The sequence below is a fragment of the Ursus americanus genome, chromosome 12 (genome assembly GCF_024610735.1).
Source record: "Ursus americanus isolate L20-20 chromosome 12, mUrsAme1.1.p, whole genome shotgun sequence".
NCBI classification, from domain to species: Eukaryota; Metazoa; Chordata; class Mammalia; order Carnivora; family Ursidae; genus Ursus; species Ursus americanus.
The window spans coordinates 38,785,416-38,811,429 of NC_142138.1; the positions used below are offsets into that span (position 1 = coordinate 38,785,416).

The following is a 26,014-nucleotide window of genomic DNA, read 5'->3' on the forward strand; positions in this document are numbered from 1 at the left end:
GAATGATGACTTGATGACATGGTTATCAATAGCTGATAGTTACTGAGTGCTGAATATATATCCGTTTTGCAGATGAGAAAACTGAAGTTAAAAAGGATGAGTAATTTCTCTATGGTCACATAATTAGCAAAAGTTGAAGGCGGGATTCAAAGTCCTTCCTTCATCCACTCTACCAACTTACTTTCCAATATTGTAAGAGAAACAGTATTTGGGAAGGGAGGCAATGAATTCAAAGTGTGTCGAGTTTGAGATATCTGTGGGACTTTAATTGGTGATGTTTCCTAAGCAATGTGAAACGTAGGTCTAGATATTAAGGGAGATGTCTGGGTTGGAGATAGAGATTACAGTCATCACTGAGCAGGTGGTCATTGAAGCTCAGCCTTTAAAACAAGTGATCCTAGTGAATGAACATCAGTAACATCACCAGGCCAAACCTGGTCACTAATATTACTTTATAACTAGTTAACACTTCAAAGTATAACTGAACGGTCACATATGTATCTCAGTTGATCCTTATAGCAATTCTATTTTAATAAGTAAGAAAAATATTATTATTCCCATCTTACAGATGAAGTGCCCAACCAAAGATGACCATGATAACAGAGGATAGTGCCAGCATACATACCCCTAACTTCTACTTCTCTCTATTATCAGGTCTCTTTGTAGTGTTACCTCTTACCCAGACTGGATTTTAAAAGAAGCAGTTACAAATCTAGTTTTAACTGGTTTCATAGATCTTGAATTCTGAGCTGGAGAAAAATAGTGGGAATATGTGTTCTTAGAGAGTGGTAAATATGAACAGCTTGTTGGGGGCAGGGTTCAAAACCACTCCCCTCTCCTTGAAAAGCATTTATTTTTTGCAATTAATCAAACCAGATTCTAACATTGCATCACTCTTTACAGCTCAAAAAATTACAATCTGACATTGCTAAATGATTTGCAGAAATATTTGCTGATTGAGTTGCTTAGTCATACTTCTGTCTACCAACCAAATGTTATTCTTTTTCTTTTTTTTTCCTTTTTGGAACATAGGCTGACAGACTCCTTCGACTGCAACAAGCAGCAGAATTTTACTTGATGCAGATTGTTCAAATTCATACCTTTATGGGCATTGTCAGTTTCAACAGCAAAGGGGAGATCAGAGCCCGACTACACCAAATTAACAGTGATGATGACCGAAAGCTGTTGGTTTCACATCTGCCTATGACTGTGTCAGCGGAAGCAGAAACCAGCATTTGCTCAGGACTTAAGAAGGGATTTGAGGTACAGTAGAGCACCCCAAACCTCAAATCACCATCACTTTCCTTTCTTTCATTCTGTGGTTAATTGCTTTGGGGTTATCAGTTGTTTTTTTTTTTTTAATGTTTTTTTTATTATATTATGTTAGTCACCATCCCTGGTTTTTGATGTACAGTTTGATGATTCATTAGTTGCATATAACACCCAGTGCACCATGCAATTCGTGCCCTCCTTACTACCCATCACCAGCTTATCCCATTCCCCCATTCCTCTCCCCTTGAAGCCCTCAGTTTGTGTCTCAGAGTCCATAGTCTCTCATGCTTCATTCCCCCTTCTGATTACCCCCACCTTTCTTTATCCCTTTCTTCCCCTACCGATCATCCTAGTTCTTATGTTCCATAGATGAGAGAAATCATATGATATTTGTCTTTCTCTGCTTGACTTATTTCACTTAGCATTATCTCCTCCAGTGCCGTCCATGTTGCAGCAAATGTTGAGCACTCGTTCTTTCTGATAGCTAAGTAATATTCCATTGTATATATGGACCACAACTTCTTAATCCAGTCATCCGTTGAAGGGCATCTCGGTACCTTCCACAATTTAGCTATTGTGGACAATGCTGCTATGAACATTAGGGCGCATATGGCCCTTCTCTTCACTATGTCTGTATCTTTGGGGTAAATACCCAGTAGCACAATAGCTGGATCATAGGGTAGCTCAATTTTTAACTTTTTAAGGGACCTCCACACTGTTTTCCAGAGTGGCTGTACCAACTTGCATTCCCACCAACAATGTAGGAGGGATCCCCTTTCTCCACATCCTCTCCAGCAATTGTTGTTTCTTGCCTTGTCAATTTTTGCCATTCTAACTGGCGTAAGGTGGTATCTTAGTGTGGTTTTGATTTGAATTTCCCTGGTGGCTAATGATTTTGAACATTTTTTCATGTGTCTGTTAGCCATTTGTATGTCATCATTGGAAAAGTGTCTGTTCATATCTTCTGCCCATTTAATGATTTGTTTATTTGTTTCTCGCGTATTGAGTTTGAGAAATTCTTTGTAGATCTTGGATACCAGTCTTTTATCTGTAGTATCATTTGCAAATATATTCTCCCATTCCATGGGCTGCCTCTTAGTTTTTTTGACTGTTTCCTTGGCTGTGCAGAAGCTTTTTATCTTGATGAAGCCCCACAAGTTCATTTTATCTTTTGTTTCTCTTGCCTTTGGAGATGTGTCATGAAAAAGGTTGCTTTGGCCGATGTCATAGAGGTTGCTGCCTATGTTCTCCTCTAGGATTTTGATGGATTCCTGTCTCACATTGAGGTCTTTCATCCATTTGGAGTTTATCTTTGTGTATGGTGTGAGAGAGTGGTCAAGTTTCATTCTTTTGCATGTAGCTGTCCAATTTTCCCAGCACCATTTATTGAAGAGGCTGTCTTTTTTCCACCGGATGTTTTTTCCTGCTTTATCAAAGATTAGTTGCCCAAAGAGCCGAGGGTTCATTTCTGGGTTCTCTATTCTGTTCCATTGGTCTATGTGTCTGTTTTTGTGCCAGTACCATGCTGTCTTGGTGATCACAGCTTTGTAGTACAGCTTGAAATCCGGCATTGTGATGCCCCCAGCTTTGTTTTTCCTTTTCAACGGTTCCTTGGCGATTCGGGGCCTTCTGGTTCCATACAATTTAAGGACTATTTGTTCCAGTTCTTTGAAAAATGTCATTGGTATTTTGACTGGGATAGCACTGAAAGTGTAGATTGCTCTGGGTAGCATGGACGTTTTAACTATGTTAATTCTTCCGATCCATGAGCATGGAATATTTTTCCATCTTTTTGTTTCTTCTTCAATGTCTTTCAAGAGTGATTTATCGTTTCTAGAATATAGATCCTTTACGTCTCTGGTTAAGTGAATTCCAAGGTAACGTATGGTTTTTGGTGCTATTGTAAATGGGATGGATTCCCTAATTTCTCTTTCTTCAGTCTCATTGTTCGTGTATAGAAATGCAACTGATTTCTGAGCATTAATTTTGTATCCCGCCACATTACTGAATTGCCCTATAACTTCTAATAGTTTGGGAGTGGATTCTTTTGGGTTTTCCATATAGAGTATCATGTCATTGCGAGGAGAGACATTTTGACTTCTTCTTTGCCAATTTGGATACCTTTTATCCCTTTTTGTTGTCTGATTGCTGTTGCAAGGACTTCTAGTACTATGTTGAATAATAGTGGCGAGAGTGGGCATCCTTGTCGTGTTCCTGATCTTAAGGGAAAGGCTTCCAGCTTTTCCCCATTGAGAATGATATTTGCTGTAGGCTTTTCATAGATGGTTTTTATGGGATTGAGGAATGTACCCTCTATCCCTACACTCTGAAGGGTTTTAATCAGGAAAGGATGCTATATTTTGTCAAATGCTTTTTCTGCATCTATTGAGAGAATCATATGATTTTTGAATTTTTCCTTCTGGATAAAACCTATAACACTGATTGATTTGCAAATGTTGAACCACCTTTGCATCCCAGGAATGAACCCCACTTGGTCATGATGGATAATCCTTTTAATGTACTGTTGGATTCTATTAGCTAGGATCTTGTTGAGAAGAAATCGGTCTGTAATTCTCCCTTTTGATGGGGTCTTTGCCTGGTTTGGAGATCAAGGTAATATTGGCCTCATAGAATGAGTTTGGTAGCTTTCCTTCTGTTTCTATTTTTTGAAATAGCTGTAGGAGAATAGGTATTATTTCTTCTTTGACTGTTTGGTAGAATTCCCCCCAGGAAAACCTTTGGGCCTGGAGTTTTGTTTTTTGGAAGGTTGTTTATCACTGACTCAATCTCTTCATAATTAATTGGCCTGTTTAAAAAATCAATTTCTTCTTGTTTCAGTCTTGGTAGTTTATAGGTTTCCAGGAAGTCCTCTATCTCTTCCAGATTGCTTAATTTATTGGCATAAAGCTGTTGATAAAAGTTTCTAATAATCCTTCCAATTTCATTGCTGTTGGTTGTGACCTCTCCTTTTTCATTCATAATTTTATTAATTTGGGTCCTTTCTCTATTCTTTTGGATAAGTCTTGCCAGTGGTCTGTCAATTTTATTAATTCTCTCAAAGAACCAGCTTCTAAATCTGTTGATCTGGTCCATTGTACTCCTGGTTTCTAATTCATTGATTTCTGCTCTAATCTTGGTCAACTGCTTCCTCGTGCATGGATTAGGCCTGTCCCTCTGTTGCTGTTCCAGCTTCTTGAGGTGAGAATATAAAAACTGCATTTTAGATTTTTCTATTCTTTTGAGTGAGGCTTGGATGGCTATGTATTTTCCCCTTAGGACTGCCTTTGCAGTATCCCATAGGTTTTGGACTGTTGTGTTTTCATTCTCGTTGGTCTCCATAAATTGTTTAAATTGATTTTTGATTTCCTGGTTTATCGAATCATTCCTGAGCAGGATGGTTCTTAGTCTCCAAGTGTTTGAGTTTCTTCCAAATTTTTCCTTGTGATTGAGTTCCAATTTCAAAGCATTGTGGTCTGAGAATATGCAGGGAATAATTTCAGTCTTTTGGTATTGGTTGAAACCTGTTTTGTGACCCAGAACATGGTCTGTTCTTGAGAATGTTCCATGGGCATTAGAATAGAATGAGTATTCTTTGGTTCTGGGGTGTAGTGTTCCATATATATCTATGAGGTCCAACTCGTCAAGTATGGCATTCAAAGCCCTTGTTTCTTTGTCAATTTTTTGCATGGGTGCTCTGTCTATTTCTGATAGTGGAGTGTTGAGGTCCCCTACTATTAACGTATTTTTATCTATATGTCTCTTTATTCTGGTTAAGAGTTGGCTTGTGTATCTTGCCGCTCCCCTGTTGGGGGCATATATATTTATAATTGTCATATCCACTTGTTGGATACATCCTTTAAGAATAATATAGTGCCCTTCTGTGTCTCTAACTATAGTCTTTGGTTTAAAATCCAATCTGTCTGATATGAGAATTGCTACCCCAGCTTTCTTTTGAGGTCCATTGGCATGAAAGATGGTATTCCATCCCTTTGCTTTCAGTCTGAATGTATCTTTAGGTTCAAAATGAGTGGGGTTATCAGTTCTGATAACAGATTCTGATTTGGGGTTATCTGTACAGTGTGGTCCTAACAGTCTCAACTATAAGAGAGTAGTGATAGATTATTTTTAAGGTCAGGAACCATATTTATTTACCATTAAACCCCATGTGCCTAGCAAAGTACCTGTTACATAATAGTTGGTCAAAAAATGCTTGTTGAAGGAAGGAGTAAATAAATAATAAATACAATGGCCAAGGCTGGGGGACTTCGGCATCATCTGGACAATTTCTTTTTTTTTTTTCAAAGATTTTATTTATTTATTTGACAGAGACAGCCAGTGAGAGAGGGAACACAAGCAGGGGGAGTGGGAGAGGAAGAAGCAGGCTCCTAGCGGAGGAGCCTGATGTGGGGCTCGATCCCAGAATGCTGGGATCATGCCCTGAGCCCAAGGCAGACGCTTAACGACTGCGCCACCCAGGCGCTCCCATCTGGACAATTTCTAACACTGTCCCAACTGTAGCCATTTTCACCCTTCGGTTTTCCAGACAAAATCCGCATGTTTGGCTTATGTGTATAGTCATTCTAGACCTACCTAATTCTAATGTGTAGTCAGGGTTGAGAACCACTGCTCTAAGTCCTCTTATTGGTCATTCACTGGATGTCAAAGGCAGTGATAACACATAAGAATATGCCCCCATATCCTCTATCATGGACCCTATTCTAAACCTGGGGCATGGATGATTTGAACAGGAAGAGTCCCTCTCTACAAGAAAACCAGCAATGACATGTAGGGCGATAAGTCCTGTGACAACGTGAGTTGAGGACAGAATGGGGACGGGCATGGAGAACAGTGAGCCACAGAGGACCTCAAAGAGGCCTATGCCTCACGGGTGGAGAATCTGGAATGAGTGAATTCTTCTGTTCAATAAGACAATTTGAATTATATTTCCTTCCAAATGACTGATACTCTATGTTCAGGTGGTTGAAAAACTGAATGGAAAAGCCTATGGCTCTGTGATGATATTAGTGACTAGTGGAGATGATGAGCATATTGGTAACTGCTTACTCACCGTGCTCAGCAGTGGTTCAACCATTCATTCCATTGCCCTGGGTTCATCTGTGGTCGAAAATCTGGAGGAATTATCACATCGTACAGGTAAATATATTTCCAAAAATGTATATTTTAGAGCATTTCCTTTTAACTTGAATATTCAAAGCACAACCATGAAGCTCAGATTATGTCATTAGAATGTGTGGCTTAAGTGAAAAAAAAAGGATAGAAACAGTTATCTTAAGGAAAACAACACAAAAATCATTGTTAAAATATGACAAAATTTTACGGATTTTTTAATTTTAATTTTAATTAATTAATTTATTTTTTAGAGAGGGAGAGAGGGGTTGGGGGAGGAATAGAGGGAGAGGAAGTGAGAATCCCAAGGAGACTCCACACCCAGTGGATGATTTCAAAACCCTGAGATCATGACCTTAGCCAAAATCAAGAGTTGGACACCCAACCAACTGAGCCACCCAGGAGCCCCAAATTTTGCTGACTTTTAAATGTTTTCCTTAGAAGGTGCCAATTATATACAACCAATGAAAATATAATTTTATCATTTCTTTGTTAAACCAGTCTGAGCATGTATAATCACAGAGCTAAAAATATGTTTAAGATTAAATGCACTAACTTCCATGACAAAGACACATACCATATTGTAAGATACATATACTTTTTGTTGTCCCAAATGAGGCATGGAATAATTTTATCTTCTATTCCTTATAATCAATAAAAATGAGTATTGCTGACTTAAAAACTGAAAGTTAAGCTTTGTTGAATTATCTTTGAAAGCAATGTTTTCAGAATATAAATGTAAATGTAAATATATAGCAATGATAGATAGCCATTACCCTAGACTGTCTAGGAATTACCTTAATTACAAGACTATTTAATAAATTTACTGAGTTTTTAATCCTATACCAGATAAAGGTTTAGACCTTGACATTACAGCTGTGAACAAAACAGACAAAACCAGTCACCTCTGCTGCTTACTTACTATGTGGCTGGTAGGGTGCCATGCAAAGCAAGTCAAGCACAACTCCTTCCCCACAATTAATCCTCTTCCACAAGAAAGCTTGTTGGAAAAGACCTAACATGTTATTTTTTGTTCTATTTTATACATTTTAATAGTTAACATCCCAATCATGTATTTCAGGAGGTTTAAAGTTCTTTGTTCCAGATAAATCAAACTCCAACAGCATGACTGATGCTTTCAGTAGAATTTCCTCTGGAACCGGAGACATTTTTCAACAACGTATTCAGGTCAGGATTTCCTTGGTATTACACTTACAGATGGGGCTGGGGGGCAGGGAGAAGGAAGCAAGAAAAATAGATGAATTGTGCTAACTGCCTCATTAACCTTATTTGAATATGTAATAATTCTTGCACAGAAGGCTTTTAATGAGCTTCTTGGTCTCACCATAAAAGATTCACTTTTACCTGATGTCTGTTCTTCTCCACTGTAGGAATAATTTCCTATAATTGCTACCTCAGGCTTTTAAGGTGTGGAAGCAGAGCTTTCTCCTTCCTAGTGCTCAAAATGGGGTAAAGGTGGGGTAGAAGTAAGGTCAAGAAGAAAAGTAAGAAACCGTGTCTTTAGTTTCAGTTCTATAATAACTCTTCATCAGTCATGATCCATTTTATCTTTTTGGCTTCTTTAAAAACTACTTTGAAGATCCTCCCTCATATTAACAGTATCAACTATTTCATTAAATTCTAAAGAATTTTAAATATCTCTTTGACTACTGCAATTTACTTGACTTTGCTCACAAAAGCTTCCTCTAAGCAAGACATTTTCAAAGGACCAAATTTTTTGTAAGTACTTTAAAGATATTTTGAACATAACTGAGGGTTGGAACAAAATTTTATCTGCTGTTTCCTTACAGATGGTAAGTGAACCTGCCAAGTTAATGACTTGATGTGAACAATGAAGGCAGTTAAATTATTCTTAGGAAATATTTACCATGAAGATTATATGTACACAATAAGGCAATAACCACAATTCCATCATTAGAAGTGAAAAAAGGTGAACCATAAATGAGAACATATATTATAAATTAGATTACAATGGGCTCTTCCAAATAATCTACCATGTGATTTCTTTTTTAATAATGTGAAATAAAAACAAACGTTCAAAAAGGTTTTTTAAAAATTTAACAAAGTATTATTCATATGGCTCAAATTAGCCTCATGTTCCCAAACTTGGCTACCTCTCCCCAGTCGTATGTCATAAGCCCCACTAGACTGTGGGCAGAAACTACATCTGAATCCCCTTCAACAGCTCAGGCCCAGCACAGAATGTGCCACAGTAGTCAGCAGTCCACAAACACTTGTAAAACAGACTTGAACAAATAATCCACAGTGTTTTTGCTGTCATCTACCAAAAATTTTATATGCTTTCCAAGTTTGAGCAATATTACAGAGCATTACACAGTGTGTTTATTTAATAAATAAAAATTTTCGAAGTTATTTATTGACTTGCATCTGTTGTGACTACTCAGTGATTAAATGTAGGGGCTCTGATGTCAGCCTGCTTGGGCTCTATCCCAGTTTCAGCTCCTTGCCATGTGACAACTGGACACAGGACTTCTCTAAGTCGCGGTATTCTCATCTGTGAATGTGGATAACAATAGTACTCACCTTAAAGGTTTTCTTAAGGATTAAGTGAGATAATATATGTAAAGCATTCAGCACAGTGCCTTCATCTGTTTGCACTGTGTATGCATTGCTTGCGCACGTGTGCACACACACACACACACACATGTGTGCACGTGACTTATTGTGAATGGCTAAATAATTATTTTAAAGTACTCAAGGCCCCTAAAACTCAGTGTTTTATTTCTTATTAAAATATATAAAAGTAGGGGTGCCTGGGTGGCTCAGTCTTTTGAGAGTTGACTCTTGTTCTGAGCTCAGGTCTTGATCTCAGGGTCGTGAGTTCAAGTCTTGCATTAGGCTCCATGCCCATAAAAGTATCTGGAGAGATAATATATAAATTAAACCACTGAAGCACATTCACAAACAAAATTTTTTTAAAAAGCTTGTTATTATAATTGCTGTAGTGAGGTTAATGTTGATTTGGATGAGAATTAGTATGAGAATAGCTAAAATCTCTCCGTAAAAAATACTGAAGTGACACTTGTATTAACCATAATAGACTATTTTATATCTCCTGTACTCCTATAATATATAATATTTTGCTTTGGCGAGGTATTTTTATGAAAAGTGATTTATATAAATATAGTACGTGTCAGAATTAAATTATTTTTATTTTTGCCCATTTATTTTTGTTTGTCCAGAAGTAAAGAAAAAGATGGAATGTTTATGCCCACACTAGAAACTTTCACATATATGTGTATTTTCTTGAACAGCTTGAAAGTACCAGTGAAAATGTTAAACCTCACCATCAACTGAAAAACACCGTGACCGTGGATAACAGTGTGGGCAATGACACTACCTTTCTAGTCACATGGCAGACCAGTGGTCCCCCTGAGATTGAATTATCTGATCCTAATGGAAGAAAATACTATGCAAATAATTTTACTACCAATCCAGCTTTGCAGACTGCTCGCCTCTGTGTTCCAGGAACTGCTGAGGTAGATGTTGTGAGCTTGTTCATAATGATGACATTTAGTCAAGTACATAATTTTCAGTTGAATCACATAATTAAATGCACTGTATAAAGAAATCCTATTCTAATCAAAATTTTACTTTAAATTCATACGATGGCATTTTGTGAATGTTAAAAATGTAAGAGAAACAACTAAGGTATGTTTGAAACTTTAAATAATGGATACCAAAGCCTTCTCCCTTCAACAGTAGAAATTAATATGTGTGCAGTACAAATAATTCCTTTTTGCTTACTTTCTTCTTTACAAAACTCACATATAGTTATCTATATGTTTAGCAAAAAAAAAAACTCTACTTAGAATTTATGATATGAATATATGCAATACATATGTTTTTGAGTATCTGCTATGTGCTGGGTCTTGTTCTGGGTGCTTTACAATAAAATACCATGGTAGGCATGAGAACAGGGTACTCAGAGCATACAAGAGTGATGAACAGGCTTCGAGGGAAGGGGACCGTTTCTGGAAGTAAAAACATCAAAATGGAGATATGGAGGATAAAGAAGCCAGAGGTGTCAACGACATTCTGGGCAGAGGAAATAGCACATAGAAAAGCTCAGAAAAAATAGAATATAGCTCTTCATAGAACTACAAGTAGGTCAACATGGATGAACTACACAGCAGCACATAGGTGGAAATTTAGGGGAAGGAAAGAGAAGAAGTGATGAGGTTAGACACAAACAGGAGCCATGTCAGCAAGGGCTCTGTATGCCTGTAAAGGCAAGAAGAGCTTGAATCCTAAAGAGAAAGGCAACCACTAGTGGTTCTCAGCAGGGTGGTGAATGATGAGGTCCACTCATGCACTGCCTAAGTGCAGTCCTACCTAGCACCGTGGGCCCTCCCTACTCCCAGATCCCCGTTGCAGCCTCTGCTGGGGCTTCCCTGCCTCTGCTTCACCTCTACCCCAGTGATTCTTCCGAAGCATGAATCCGATCAAACCCATCTCCTATTCAAAACCCTTTCGTGGTCTCAGGATAAAATCCATGTGGTTACTGTTACATATCAGACCATTTATGTTCTGACTTTTGCCCAAGCTTATTTCTTTTTTTTTTTTTTAAGATTTTATTTATTTATTTGACAGAGAGATAGAGACAGCGAGAGAGAGAGAGGGAACACAAGCAGGGGGAGTGGGAGAGGAAGAAGCAGGCTCCCGGTAGAGCAGGGAGTCCAATGCAGGGCTCGATTCCAGGACTCTGGGATCACGCCCTGAGCTGAAGGCAGATGCTTAACGAGTGAGCCACCCAGGCGCCCCTGCCCAAGCTTATTTCTTAACCATCTTCCCAAACACTCTCTGCTCTGCTCCTCCTTACTTTTCTCTCAACTCATCATGTTCTTTTCACATCATGTTCTTTGCACAAGAGCCAAGAACACTTTACCTACTTTTTGCTGCCTTTGCCTGACCTCTTAGTCTGCCCTCGGCGCCCTGTAGCAAAACTTACACATTACACCCAAAGAGAAGGTTTTGATATGGAGATTTGTACTAAGTGTCTGTTACTAATCTTATGATTACCAAAAAAAAAAAAAAAAAAGATGATCTTGATACTTGAATTATGACCTCACAGGAAAATGGCCAAGCACATGAATCCCAATGAAGAAGGCTGGGTAGGGTGTGGTGGCATCTTAACTTTCCACATTGAGTCACAACTTAACCCCTTGCTGCTTTCTCTTTTCCCTCGAGCTCTACTATATTCTTCCTGTTACTTCTAGGGTTTAATAAGAAGCAACAGTGGGGTGCCTGTGTGGCTCAGTCAGTTAGGCCACCAACTCTTGGTTTAGGCTTAGGTCCTGATCTCACAGTTGTGAGATCGAGCCCTGCGTCAGGCTCTGTGCTGAGCGTGGAGCCTGCTTGAGATTCTCTCTCTCTCTCTCTCCTTCTGCCCCTCCTCCCACTTGTGCATGCTTGCTCACTCTCTCTCTCTCGCTCTAAAAATTAAACATAAAGAAGCAACAGCAAGAATGGGGGGAAAAGGATATTTATATATAATCTTATCCAAAGAACAAATTTCTCTTATTTGTAGTTTAAGCTTTTTTTTTCTTTCTGATATTCTTTCACAGGTTTCCCCCAGGCAGCCTAGAGGGGCAAAAGAGAGTGGTATTTAGCAATATTTCTATGTATTACTCAACACAGACATTGTAGAATCCTAATTTATTAAAAAAAAAAAAGTGTTCTTTTTCTTGGTCTGTAATAGTGTATGTGAGTTTTGTTGCTTGAGATTTTTGGACATTCAGGTTGGGGATTGAGGAACATGAAGGGAAGGAAGGATACTATTGCTTTTTAATCCAGTTATTTACATAAATCATAATTGTCCACCTAGTTTGCAATAACTTTCTCAATTGTAGAAAAGGAATAAAAATGTTGAAATATTTTTTGGGTAAAGGGGCTCAAGTTAATATTTACAAAATACTTTGAAGCTGGATACTTATCATTGTCTTCTAAAAATGTGAATTAAAACCCCTAGGAGCTTAGACTTATGCTTTAAAATTAAGGGTTGATTTTTTTCTCTTCACATTTTACAAAACAAAAAGACTTTGTTTTGCAGCCTGGGCTCTGGACCTACACACTGAACAATACTCACCATTCTCTTCAAGCCTTGAAAGTGACAGTGACCTCTCGCGCCTCCAGCTCAGCCATGCCCCCTGCTACTGTGGAAGCCTTTGTGGAAAGAGATAGCACCCATTTTCCCCATCCTGTGATGATTTATGCAAATGTGAGAAAGGGGCTTTATCCCATTCTTAATGCCACCGTTACCGCTATAATTGAGCCAGAGGCTGCAGATCCTGTCGCACTGGACCTCTTTGACAATGGAGCAGGTAACACGGAATGTCATGTCGTTTTTCATGTTCTCAAGAACTGTCATTGTGTTATGATGCTGCAGTATCAGTCTTAAGCTTATCTGTATAAGTCCTTCAATTCAAGTATTTTTCTCATTGAATCTCTCGAGATTTTCAAGTCCTCAAGAGAGTCACTGGCATACTGAGTAGCTACAGGTCACATCTGTGCAAGGAAAGAGAATGTGAACTTGGGAAGAGTCTCCTTGAGGTTCCTCAGTGTGGCTGTGGAGTGAGCAAAAGGGTGGGAGGAAGTTGCTTGACACCTGGGTCTTGGCTTTTATTCAGCCAGTGACACTAGCAACTCATTGAGGTCACACAGAACAGCTTTTATGTCCTTGTGACATGCCCATATTCCTCTAAGATTTGCCAGCTGTATTATTCACTGAAATAATAAGATTGGACAATTAAAATAACAAATGAAAACCCAAGAAGTAAGATGCAGTGGTGGTCTCCTCGGGCCCAGTAGTGAAAAGAAAAGTTGAAAACTGAACTTGTGACCCAGGAGATAACCCCAGACTATTCTTTAGCCAAGTGGCAAGGTTGTAAGAGGGAAGAGCCAGTGCATTTACATGTCTGATTTGCTCACAAGACGACCAGGCCAGCAAGCCTAGCGGAATCATGACAGAGATTTTCCCACCACTGGGAAAACAAAGTAAAGAAAACAAAACCCTACTTCAAGTGCTCATTCTGCACATGGAGCTCAGAGCCTCATCATCACACCTCACAGACAGCACAGCACCAGGCCAGGAAATAGCAGCTCCTAGACTCTTTCTGACTAACTCTTTTTGACTTAAAAACAAACTCCTTTGTTGTTTTATCTTTCCTGTTCTTTTTTTTCCCTAAACTAAATTCTCAGAATGACAATAGACCTCAACATCTATGTGGGCAGCCACAAGTGTTTGATCTACTAATAAAACCATACTCCTGCACTCTGGTGTTTCAAAGATAATTATGTTTCAAGAGTCTTAGGTTTGGCAACCCATTAGCATCTTGCCAGGGCAATCTTGTATGACATTTATGAAACAAAAGTTCATTCAAAGAATTTGAGTTCAGATCTACTTCAGAGGGACACCAGAGAAGTCCTCTTATTTTGCCTATTGGAACGGATCCAGATGAACATCTCATGCTCTCATTGCTTATCCATGGCCACACGCTTCCCCTTCGCTTCAGCCTGTGGGTGGCCTGGAGAACAGATCCTCTTCTCTTAGGAGAGATCACCTGAGTCAGCTGAACAGCTTTTACATTTATTCCCTGGAACCATTTCATTTATTTGATGTCTAAATTTATACTCTAGGGGTGCCTGGCGGCTCAGTTGGTTAAGCGTCAGACTCTTGATTGTGGGTCAGGTCGTGATCTCAGGGTCATGATATCGAGCCCAGCGTTGGGCTCTGCACTGGGCATGGAGCCTGCTTAAGATTCTCTCTCCCTCTGCCCCTACCCCTGCTCACACTGTCTCTCTCAAAACAAACAAACAAACAAACAAAACCCAAAAAAACCAAAAAACTGTAATGAAAGAAACAATAGAAAGTATTGCTTAGGCTTCAAAGTGTAAATTTAGGGTTTGTTTTTCCCCCCAATATTTAACACATATGTACATAGCTAACATTTATTTTTATAATGGAAGCAGTATTTATCTGCTGCCAGATTCATGATTAATAATAAAATGTACACTTATGAAGTGCTTAATAATTTAAAATGTGCTTTATCATGAACACGCTGAGATAATCAGCACGACAGCCTTGTGAGATAAGTTGTCGCCATTTTATAGATGAGAAAACCGAGGCTCAGAAAGATTGTTTTATAGCTACTGAGTGGTGGATCCAGACCTTATAACCAAGTCCCACAACCCCCAAGCTAGTGTTCTTTCCCATTTCTTTCTGACTCAGGGATTAAAAGAGGTGGGGGTAGTAACTGTGGCATGGAGAGATTTTCCTTTATCATTTCTTAACAAACAGATAGAACTGATAATCAGTAAACCACTAAATACCAAGATTTTATTTCTTTCCAATAGATAAAAAATTTCTAGGCCTACTATGATAATAAGTTGTGCAGCACTTTTTATTTTAATTCAATATACTCCTACTTTTCTCATGTTAAGGAGCAGCCCTGCCTCTGCAGTGGGGATTTGAGAGCACTTCAGTGGTAATACAGAGCTAGGGTCCAGGGCTGAGTATGTGGTGTGAATTGACTCTAGGATAGGACAAGCCATTTGTCCAGGGTGGCCACCTGCACTTGAAGAGTGAATGTGTTCTACACTTGGGCTAAGCTATACCTCCCACAGCTCCCCTGGAGTCGGAGTCTCCGGCCATTCAGTCATGGACTCGGTTTGGAATTGAACTGCTGTCCAAGGCTAAGTGTAAAAGGAAAGGAAAGAAGTGTAGCACTGGCCAAGCTTTCCAAATGCCTCCTGAAGCAAAACACAGTGGATAGAACCAAAGCCTGTCAAACTCCAAGTCAGCAAACCCCTCAGAATCTAGAACAACAGTTCCGTGTACCATCTAATGAGGAAATTAAATATCACTACTTTATCAACTACCAGATCTTTTTTTTTCATCAGGGCTGTAGGATGTTTATAAATCCCTTGAAATTGTATGAAATGCATATATGTGCATCTATATTTATTTCCTGGGAACAGAATAGCTTTTATCTCAAAAGAGTCTGTAACCATAAACAAAAAGAATATGCTTGATTTCCATGAAAAACTAGTATTATTTTCAATGCTAAGAAGGAGACCTTTAAAGGTGATCATTATATGCTTTATTAGCACTGAAGCACAACTCATTCACTTTCAGAAAATAATTTTTCAGAGGTTAAGGAATCACAGAGAGAAGCTAAGGAGCCATTGGAATTTAATATTAAAAGTAGATATGACCATGACTGGATTTGTTAAAATGGGAAGAAGGAAGGGAATAAAGCTTATTATTTCATGATTTAATTAAATATTAGTAATCAACTGTGATGACAAGTATTGACATTGAGCTTTCTTTTTATATATACAGGTGCTGATATCATAAAAAATGATGGAATTTACTCGAGGTATTTTTTCTCCTTTGCTGTAAATGGTAGATATAGCTTGAAAGTGCATGTCAGTCACTCCCCCAGCGTAAGCGGCCTCGCCTACTCTATTCCACGGAGTCGCGCTATGTACGTACCAGGTTACATAGCAAATGGTAAGAATCATGAGCACTGTTATTTGAGTAACATCATTTAATGTATATATCTCTGGGGTGTGTGTGTGTGTATGTGTGTGTGTGTGTGTATGAGAGAGAAGAGTAGGAGAAAGAGAGATGGAATTTCAAAACTCTTTAAGCTTAAGTCAGTGTGTAATTTGTTGCTATCCTCTTCAGTCCTCAGTGATTCATGGTAGTCAATCAGAAGGCAATACATGATTCCCCCAGATATTTGGTATCTTCATTTTAGTCATTATTTTGACCTCTTTCTCATGGCTGTTTCATCAGAACTATTAACAGATAGAGAGATTTACTGAGTTTTTTCTCAGTTACAGTTCCTGTATTTCCCCTATAGAGGTAGGCAAGAAAAAGAGGCAAAAGTTGTTAGCAGTTGAAAGAAGGAAGCAATCAGCCCAAATAATCAACACAAAAAATGAGTTCCTAAATAAATATGAGTTTGGATGTTACAGACAACTGAGTGATTCCTAAAGATGTCTTGTTTTCCTTCAAGAGAAAAGCACCAAATAAATAGAAGATACACGCCTTTCCTTAAAACCATTGTTATAGTTCCTGAAGGGAACCAGTGGTTAAAGAATAACAGACAAACAAAAATATGCTATAATCATTTTAAACAATCTCAGAAAACATTTCTAAACATTCTTATTTCCAAAACTGCAGAATCTTCATGAATACTTTTCATGAATTTTAGCAGCTAACTAATCATACCTATTTTATAACATGATTCTATATTTTTGGTCTTTATGTACTTTTAAGTAGAAAATAATCAAGATGTTCCAATGAATTTGCATCTCCTGATAATTTTAGTTTTGCCTAAAACATAATTTACTCTCCCATGTATTTACTTTGGGTTACTTCAAAACCAGTGTAAATTAAATTGCAAGGTAACATGGTTTTATTGCATAGACATGATTTTGCATCTAGCTATAATACTTATAAATAAATATTCCTTCTTTCATTTATACCTCAAACATTTTTGAAGGCTTTTTAGGTGACAGGCTTAGTCCTAGGAACTTGGAATAGCAGGTGGAATAAGACTTGTTCTTTTATCTGTGTATTTTGTAGAGGCTCTTAGCAACGTAGAAAGAAAAAGGCAGGTTTCCCTAGGCATGTCTATTAAACATAACGTTCACTTTATCAACTCACTTTTAGATGACCACCTTGAGCGCACACTTCATTAAAAAAGAAATGGAAGCTGCTCTATTTTCATACCACCAAATCCCCAGACACAACAATGTCTGCATCCTTCTCCTCTCCAAAGGCCAGGGTCTCTACTGGATCTGCTCTGCATCCCATCCAGCCTGCCGATCCAGAAGCCTTGAGAGCTCACCCTTGCATGATCCCACTCTACTGACCCCTCTGAGCAGCATTCAAGCATGATTTATCATCCCATATTTAAACAAATTTTATTGTTAGTCTCCCTTCAGGTACTGTCCACCTCCCTATTATCGACTTCCTTGACATTAGCCTAAACCTTCTGCCTGCACTTTCTCACCTCCAATTTACGACTCTGTTTGCTGCAATCTGACTTCCACCCAACCCCCCCCCCACTCGAATGGCTCCAGCCCTAGTCACCAGTGATCACTCTGCTGTTAAATCCAAAGAATATATGTCACTCCTCAGCAGTGTCTGACATAGCTGATTGATTTTTGCCTTTGTCATCTCCTGGCTTCTATAATTACCTCTTATGCTCTGGAATTTTTTTTTGTCAGGCTCCTTCTCTGGCTCCTCCTTTTCTATCAAGCCTCTTAAGTGTTGGCAGTTCTCAGAGGTCAGGCCTAACCTTCTTACCCTATCATCTGGAGCCACACTGCCTGGGTGTGGAACCTCGCTCCTACGTCTACTGCTAGCTGTGTGACTTTGGGCAAGTTACTTGGTTTCTGTTTGCTTCAGTGTCATCATCTTGAAAGGGGAGGGGGATAATAATTGTACCCTTCTTATAGCATTGCTAGGAAAATTAAATAGTCGATACACATAAGGTACTTAAATAAGTACCTGGCACACAGTGACCCAGGCACTCAATAAATGCTATTTATCATTACAGTTGAAATTGTTATTAGGTAACCTCATTAGCCCATATGGCTGTAATAAAATCTATGTGCCTATAACTTCCCAATTCCTAAGTTCAAAATTATTAAATCTAGATAAAAACCTCTTTTTTGAGCTTGAAATCCATGTCTAACTGGCTACTTGTCATCTTCAATTAAATGTTTTAAAGGAATCACAAACCTTGTAACTTACATTTTCCGTCTCCTTCCCTTTAGCCTGCTTCTCCTTCCAAGTTGCTCATTTTAGCAACCTGAGAGTTGTTTCTTTTTTCTACCAACTTTCTCTCCTTCACCATTCCATATCAAACACATCACCAGCTTTTATTGATTTTATCTCCAAATCACATCTCAAACTGCCTACTTCTACCCTCCCCACTGTTGTCACCCAGCCCACCCTGGATGTTCCCCTGTCCAGACTGTTGCAGTGGCTGTCTTAATGACCCACTGCTTGCTTCACTAGAACTCCTTCTCTAATGAGAGCAGCCCCAGTGACCTGTTAGGAAGTAAATGTGATCATGTCACTACCCTGCTTCCTCACAGCTCATAAGATTGAACTCTCAATTCATTACAGTGGCCTGCCAGGCCCTCTATGAGCTTCTCTCTCTGGTCTTATCTCAAACTATTCTCTTCCTTGCTTTAATTACATTTTTCTAATTTGCAAGGCTTTTTATGCAAAACTCTTCAGAGTTTTTACACAACCTGTTCCCTCTGTCTAATATATTATTACCTCCACTCTGCCTGGCTGACTCCTACTCACCCTTAGGATGCCTTTAAACATTACTTCCTTGATACCACTATAAATTATGTACCTGTGTTATTTTTCTTCACAGCACCCTGCCTTTTTTCCTTATGTTTATCACAACTTATAAATACAGTTTTATTAGTATGACTATAAATTCCATCCAGACACTCTCATCTGTGATTGCTACCCTCAAAATATTTATTTAGTGAAAGAATGGATGAACGAATGAACGAATTAATTAATTAATTGTGGAATAAACAAACTCAGTTATTTTAAGGATGTAGTAAAGAAAAAAGGTTTTAAAACGTCTCTCCAGAATCTCTCAAAAACAAACTATTCAGGAGATTGCCATTTGTTGTTTTGGCTGTTCTTTTTTTGGTCACAGGCAACATTCAGATGAATGGCCCAAGAAAATCAGTGGGCAGGAGTGAGGAGGAGCAAAAGTGGGGCTTTAGCCGAATAAGTTCAGGAGGCTCCTTTTCCGTGCTGGGAGTTCCAGCCGGCCCCCGTCCTGATGTGTTTCCACCATGCAAAATTACTGACCTGCACGCTGTCAAAGTGGAAGAGAAGATAAATTTATCTTGGACAGCACCTGGAGAAGACTATGATCACGGCCAGGGTAGGTTTCTTGTTTCACTAACTGTGTTTCTACCAGGTGGCATTTCTAATAACTATGTCAGGCATTAGCTGCGTACACATAGTTTTGGGGGCTTTGAGCTGACAAAGCTGCAGAGAGTTGTTATGAAAACCTTTGAGTTGTTGATGGGGCCTTATATACTGGAGTGTAGTAATGGGAGCTTGTCAGCTCCCCCAGAATTGAGAAGGCCCTGGTAAACGAACTGACACTGATCATCTAGAAATCTTGACTGGAAACATAAATACTATATGTAACAGTGGTCTAGTCCACAGAAATGGGTTCTGCATTACAGAGCATGGGCTTCCAAATACTGGCGGTATTTAGTTTTCTGAAGATTAGATAGTGGATAGTGAATTAGAAGATTTACAAGTCAGGATTAGGGGGGAAATTCCCATAAGTCATGCAAAACTTGGTGCATTTTCCACCCCCACTTCTGGCCACCACTTTTGTTAGGGAGACTAGAACCGGTTCCATTATGTGGGTGGACATTGATGAAGTTTTTAACATTCCCTTTTCTAAGGCCTACACCAGGCTTCAGGCTTCCAGCATCATTTCTTGATCCCTGTAGCAACTCAACAAAATAACCTTCCTCAGAGAATAACTTTTCTAACATCTTTGCCATCACCAAAACATGGTTATCAATGATTATACATTAAATAGTTCATATCCTGTTGCCTCTGATTGAGATGCCTGTAGGAACCAACCTTCTCTGTTGAGAACTTATTTTGTCAATATCGGTCAATAACAGTGACCACCTTGGGCCTTTGCCAGTCTTGCTCCCAACTCGGGTCATCTTTCTTTGGCTTGTAATTCTCTATCCATTTACTACATTCACCAGAAAGCATCTCAATTACCAATAATTCTGTGCTGCTGAGGAACATCAATACTGTTCTTTGCCTTCCAGTTCTTTCATCAAAATCTCTTGTCAGAGGAGGAGGAAGTGAAATACTTTACACTCTGAATTAAGGATTCTCCTAATTTAAAGATTGGAGATGTACAATGAATGATTGAAACTCTGGGATGGATATGTCCTTTGTATAAAGGAAAAAGCTGTAACTTACATGTCAGGAAAAAAATTATTCCCACTCTGGCTTTAAGTCCAGCTGTTTGATCTTTGGCCAGTTCTTAGCCTCTATTGGCCTCAGTTTCCTTTTATGGAAAATAGGACTACAAATATTTATTTCATAAGGTATTGTAAAGAAGAAATGAAGTGACACATATAAAATCAGAGAGGGAAGAGAAAGTGTGCCAAATTTCCTGGGCTGCTGCTTTGTGTTGTTACTGCCTTCCCTAGTTTTTTATTTACAGTAAGGAGCCACAAATGCTCCCATCTGTATTTAAAGGTAAGAGTGGTGCCACCTAGTGGCACCTGGTGAGAACCTAGTGTTCTCGCTCTCCTCACTGCCTCAGAAACACCTACTGTGCTGAAAGAGACAAATGCATGCTCAGGCTCCCATTACTACTGGAAACTGTTCCTTTCAAGAGCCCTAGGAATTTCAACTACACTGCTGAATTAAAAGACTAGGAAGAAAGTGTGCAGTGTCAGTGGTTATTAATGGCTTGAGAAGAAGAAATACAACCATATGGGACTTCAGAATTGGTACCACAAAGGGCATTAATCAAGGGAATAGAGATCTTCATGCAACTTCACTGATGAGCGGGATGATGGAAGTAGATCTGGCTTGTTATAATATCAGAACCATAAACCACAAAAGATAAGTGGTAGGAATGCCTGGATGTGTACTGAGTTGCTGAAATCACTGTCACAACTGATTTGATGACTCAGCAATGGCAAAATTGACCTGTTTAATCCATAAACATGTGCTTTCATTGCCCATTTTTCCCCCACAAATTACTGTCTAGAAAGGCGTTGTCCTCACCTCTATGACCAGAGTTAAAAATAATGGGGTTATGTCTCTGGCTTTACAATGATAAAAAATGTTCTTAAGAACCTTGTTAGCAATAAATAAATATCTCGTATATGAACAAATATATCATTATTTATCCAGGTGGCAGCTCTTTATTATACACAATTCTTAAGAACCTTGTTAGCAATAAATGAATATCTCATATATGAACAAATATATCAGTATTTATCCATTGGCAGCTCTTTATTATACACAATATCCTAGAAAAGATGGCCAATTATGTGGAATGAATAAAACATTATCAGATCACCATTATGTATACAGGCTAGGCATTATGGAAATGGGTTACCTCCTTGGGTTTTCATTAAAAGTCTGGGGTAAAATAATTGCTAAAACTGAGTACCAAGCATGTTCTCCATCTCCTTTGTATTTCTTTTTAGAAATTAGGGACGCCTGGGTGGCTCAGTCTCTTAAGCGTCCACCTTCAGCTCAGGTCATGATCCCAGGGTCCTGGGATCGAATTCCACATCACTCAGTGGGGAGCCTGCTTCTCCCTCTACCTGCCACTCCACCTGCTTGTGCTCACTCTCTGTCTCTCTGACAAATAAATAAAATCTTTAAAAAAAGAAATTACAGTGAAAATATATTTACTAAGCTACTATTAATGCCCAGCACAGCACTAAACAATATATAAGCATAATATAAGATAACATAGTGCCATTTGTATGGTTTGGAAGCCACAGAAATTAAAAGGCTATAGAGATCAGTGTGGGTGGGAGCAGAGGAGAGGCCAGGTTCTTACACCAGGGGCTTTGGAGGGGGGCCAGAATCCAAAAAGCACCAATTTTGTACCTCCTTCCTTGCACTGACTACCTTCCCTACGTGCCTAACAGCCTGACTTTCACACTCTTCCTCTGACATCGTTTCATCATGTTCTTCTATAACCATTGTTACAATGTACTATCTTTAAAAATTGTTGAAAATGTGCTGCTTCTGAAGAAGCTGTTCAGTGACAGCAATTGTCCTTCCCACTACCTCCTCTAATCCTGTTATACTACTAAGCTGGAAGAACATGTAATGGAGGAGAGACCTAAAATAATCCTTAGGGGATGAATTGGATTTCAAATGAAGAGAAGAAGTAGCCACTGTTAGTTCAGTAAGCTCCCTGAAGATGGAACCAAGTCTTCAACTTCCTGTCTTGGCCCTCAGTCCAAGCCCAGAGTTTTCCCTACTAGGAATTTACTGGTAGAGATGCTAATGAAGATGTAAGCCTCAATAACTGGAAAAGTAGCAGTTATTGGGAAATAGGAAATAGGAGGGAGGGTAGCCGAGTGGGAGGCTGTACAGTATAGTGTTAAGGTATTGGGATTTGGAGTCAGACACACCACATTTTACCTGTGTGACCTGAGGCATACTTAATTTCCCTCAACTTCTGATTATTAATCTGCAAAAGCAGACGGTAAGAGTAGCTATCTCAGAGCATTGTTAAGAGAATTGAATGAGGTAAGGCCCAGAGAAGGATCAAAACAGTGTCTGGTCCATACTAAGTGTTCAGTAAATATCAGCATTTGTAACATTTTGGAGATGGAAGGGATCTTAAAGATGTGCTAGTCTGACCCCCTTGTTTCAGATGTAAGAGAATGACCCTGAGCGTTTAAGTGTCTTGCCCAAGGCCACAGAGCTACTTTCATTGGTTAAAATACACTGTGAAAAAAAGAGAGACCAAATCTAGAGATATATATATCTATGAGATCAAAGATGCAGAACCAGCCTGACTTCTCTTTCTCACAAGGAGAGAGGGAACATAACAAGTACTGTAACGGAAGGTGCTTCTCCATGAATATGAGCTGAGTTTGCTTTGAGTCTTTGCAGTTGCCCAGCTGTCCTGCATAAAGTTTAATAGGTGCTCATAGTAGAAAGTAATGGGATTTGGAGTGGAAGAAATGAATTCATTTCCAGCACTGTTATTTCCTAACTATTCACTATGGCAGCACATTTAACTTCCTAGGTCCCTACCTTTTTATTTTAAAATGAGGTGATCAATTTCACACAGAGAGAGCTGTGGATGTGGAAAATCTTTGTCAATGCTAAGGCTTATGAACTATCACTTGTTTCATTATCTAGGAGAAGACTCTGGGAAAGCACCACGGAGAGGGCTTTCTCCAGAGAGAACAACGGACATAGGAACAATGGATATGTTCCACTGTGAGTGTAGAGTGGGTGGTCAGCCTCGCTTCTCATCCATATCTGTCCCCCTGTATTTGAACCACAGCAGGAAGCAACTCAGTTCCAAGTGGGTTCACTCTGAGGGAACTGGCTGATTGATAAATTTGAATATAGGCCTATTTTGTTTTGACAACCTTCTCTAAGCATGCTTTATTCTAATTACTACTCAGGAATAGAAACAGTCTCACTATCAAAAATTATTATAGATTTGGAAACTGTTCAAAACATAGTCATCAGAATATTTTCGTTTTTAAATTAAAAATTGGAATGTCCTATGGTTTTCATTCCTCAGAACAAAATCCTCCTTTGAAGCTGCTCCATTCATTGAAATCTATTTTTGGCCATTTTCGATAAGAATTATGATAGTATTAGAGTGGGTTGTACTACAGGTGACTTCCATTTTTTTCATAATTATTTGTTACTCATAATTTTACTTTTGAGTTGGTAATACATTCACATGGTTGAAAATCAAAACAGCACAATATGAATGTAACACTTAAAAAGTACTGAACTATACCCTGAACTGTTACACATTAAAAATGGCTAAGATGATAAATTTTAGGGACACCTGGGTGGCTCAGTCTCTGAAGTGTCCACCAATCTTACTCCAATTTTGTATCTTACTCCAATTTTGAAAAATCAAAACAATATAAGGAAAATCAAAATAGTAAAATTCCTGCCCTCAGCTTTTCCAAATTCAGCTGTTCTATAACATGCAGTTTTTTTTAACTTATCACAGTCTGCCTTGAATTAATGTCATACCACTTCATATATAACATGAGAATCTTTCAAAAGTATAATTCCATGTACCCTCTGCCATCTTTTGTGGTCCTGCTGTCTTTATCATACTACTACATTTTTATAAAGCCCACAACACATTGTTATGGCTTCTGTTTTAAACAATCATCTTTTTGATAAATTTTAAAGAGAAAAAAATGACTCTTTTTAGTAACCCATACAGTCACTATTTCTAGTCTTCTTCCTCCCTGTAGGTCTAAATTTTTATCTATCATCATTTCCCTTATAGCTTAGGTCTTCAGGTGAAATTCTCTCAGGAGTCAATTATGTGAAAATGTGCTCAACTCACCTTAAGTTTTAAAGTACATTTTTACTAGATATAAAATTCTAGGGCAATAACTTTTTCTTTCAGTACTTTAAATATGTTATTTCATTGTCTTATGGCCCCAATTTTCTTTCTGATGAGAACTCAGCTATCATTCTTAGTGTTATTCTCCTGAGTATAAAGTGTTTTTCTTTCCCTTTGGCTGCTTTAAATTGTTTTTATCTTTGGTGTTCAACAGATGGACCATGATGTGCTTCAGTGTGGTTTTCCTGATATATATTCTGTTTGGGGACGCCTGACTTTCCTGGATCTGTAGAGTAATCTTTTTGACCAGATTTGGAATATTTCCAGCTAATATATCTTCAAAAAATTTCTATTCTATTCTTTTTCTTCTTTTCTTCCTGGATAATATTGATATGATATGATATGATATGATATTGTATTATATTATATTATTATTATGTTATATTATACCCACATACATTAAATGGATATGTCAGTGGATCAAAAAGATCATTGAAATTCTGTTTTTCTCTTTTGTCCTGAGTGCTACAGTTTGATTTTTATGGACTTGTCTTCAAGCTTACTGATTTTTTTCTTCTGTTGTGTCCAATCTGATATTAATCTTCGCAAATGAATTTTTTCATTGTGTTTTTTTCCAATTCTAGAATTTCCATTTTCTTATTTTTTTAAGTTTCCATCTCTCCTCAAATTTCCCATCTTTTCATTCACTATATCCAACTTGTCCTGTTAACTTTTATCATATTCATCATGGTTATTTTTCTTTTTAAAGATTTTATTTACTTGACAGAGAAAGAGAGAGAGAGAGCACAAACAGGTGGAGTGATAGGCAAGGGAGAGGGAGAAGCAGGCTCCCTGCCTGATGTAGGGCTTGATCCCAGGATCCCAGGAGCTGAAGGCAGATGCTTAACCGACTGAGCCACCCAGGTGCCCTCATCATGGTTATTTTAAAGTTCTTGTCTATTAATTTCAAATCTCAGTCATTTGTGACTCATTTTATTTCCTGATATTTTTCTTGACTATATATTATATTTTCTACTTCTTTGCATGTCTAGGGATTTTTTATTGTATATTGGGCATGTGGTAGTAAATTATAGACTCTGGAATCTGTTATATTCTTCTGAAGAGTTTTGAAATCCCTTCTTTCTTTCTTTCTTTCTTTCTTTCTTTCTTTCTTTCTTTCTTTCTTTCTTTCCTTCCTTCCTTCCTTCCTTCCTTCCTTCCTTCCTTCCTTCCCTCTTTCTCTTCCTTTCAGAGAGAGAGAGAAAGAGAGAGAGAGAGCACATGAGAGTGGGAGAGGGGCAGAGGAAGAAGCAGGCTCCCTGCTGAGCAGACAGCCCGACATGGGACTTGATCCCAGGATCCTGAGATCATGATCTGAGCCAAAGGCAGATGCTCAACCGACTGAGCCAGCGAGGCACTCCAAGAGTTTTGAA

General features: G+C 38.6%; 1 protein-coding gene and 1 long non-coding RNA gene across 3 annotated transcripts in view; one reads left to right on the forward strand and one right to left on the reverse strand.

The window, feature by feature from the left end:
* The window catches only part of CLCA2 (chloride channel accessory 2), a 42,948-nt gene that overhangs the window by 14,019 nt on the left and 2,915 nt on the right, over positions 1 to 26,014 (forward strand). For both annotated transcript variants that reach the window (XM_045801359.2, XM_087866075.1), the window contains exons 7-13: positions 1,033 to 1,263; positions 6,249 to 6,426; positions 7,481 to 7,587; positions 9,696 to 9,920; positions 12,494 to 12,764; positions 15,785 to 15,955; positions 19,149 to 19,382. In XM_045801359.2, the coding sequence (XP_045657315.2) occupies positions 1,033 to 1,263; positions 6,249 to 6,426; positions 7,481 to 7,587; positions 9,696 to 9,920; positions 12,494 to 12,764; positions 15,785 to 15,955; positions 19,149 to 19,382 (1,417 nt within the window). The remainder of the gene's footprint in view (positions 1 to 1,032; positions 1,264 to 6,248; positions 6,427 to 7,480; positions 7,588 to 9,695; positions 9,921 to 12,493; positions 12,765 to 15,784; positions 15,956 to 19,148; positions 19,383 to 26,014) is intronic.
* Positions 1 to 26,014, reverse strand: part of LOC148109172 (uncharacterized) — a 230,015-nt gene that overhangs the window by 2,657 nt on the left and 201,344 nt on the right. Inside the window, exon 4 of the long non-coding RNA XR_015726293.1 lies at positions 6,341 to 6,401. This is a non-coding gene — a long non-coding RNA (uncharacterized LOC148109172). The remainder of the gene's footprint in view (positions 1 to 6,340; positions 6,402 to 26,014) is intronic.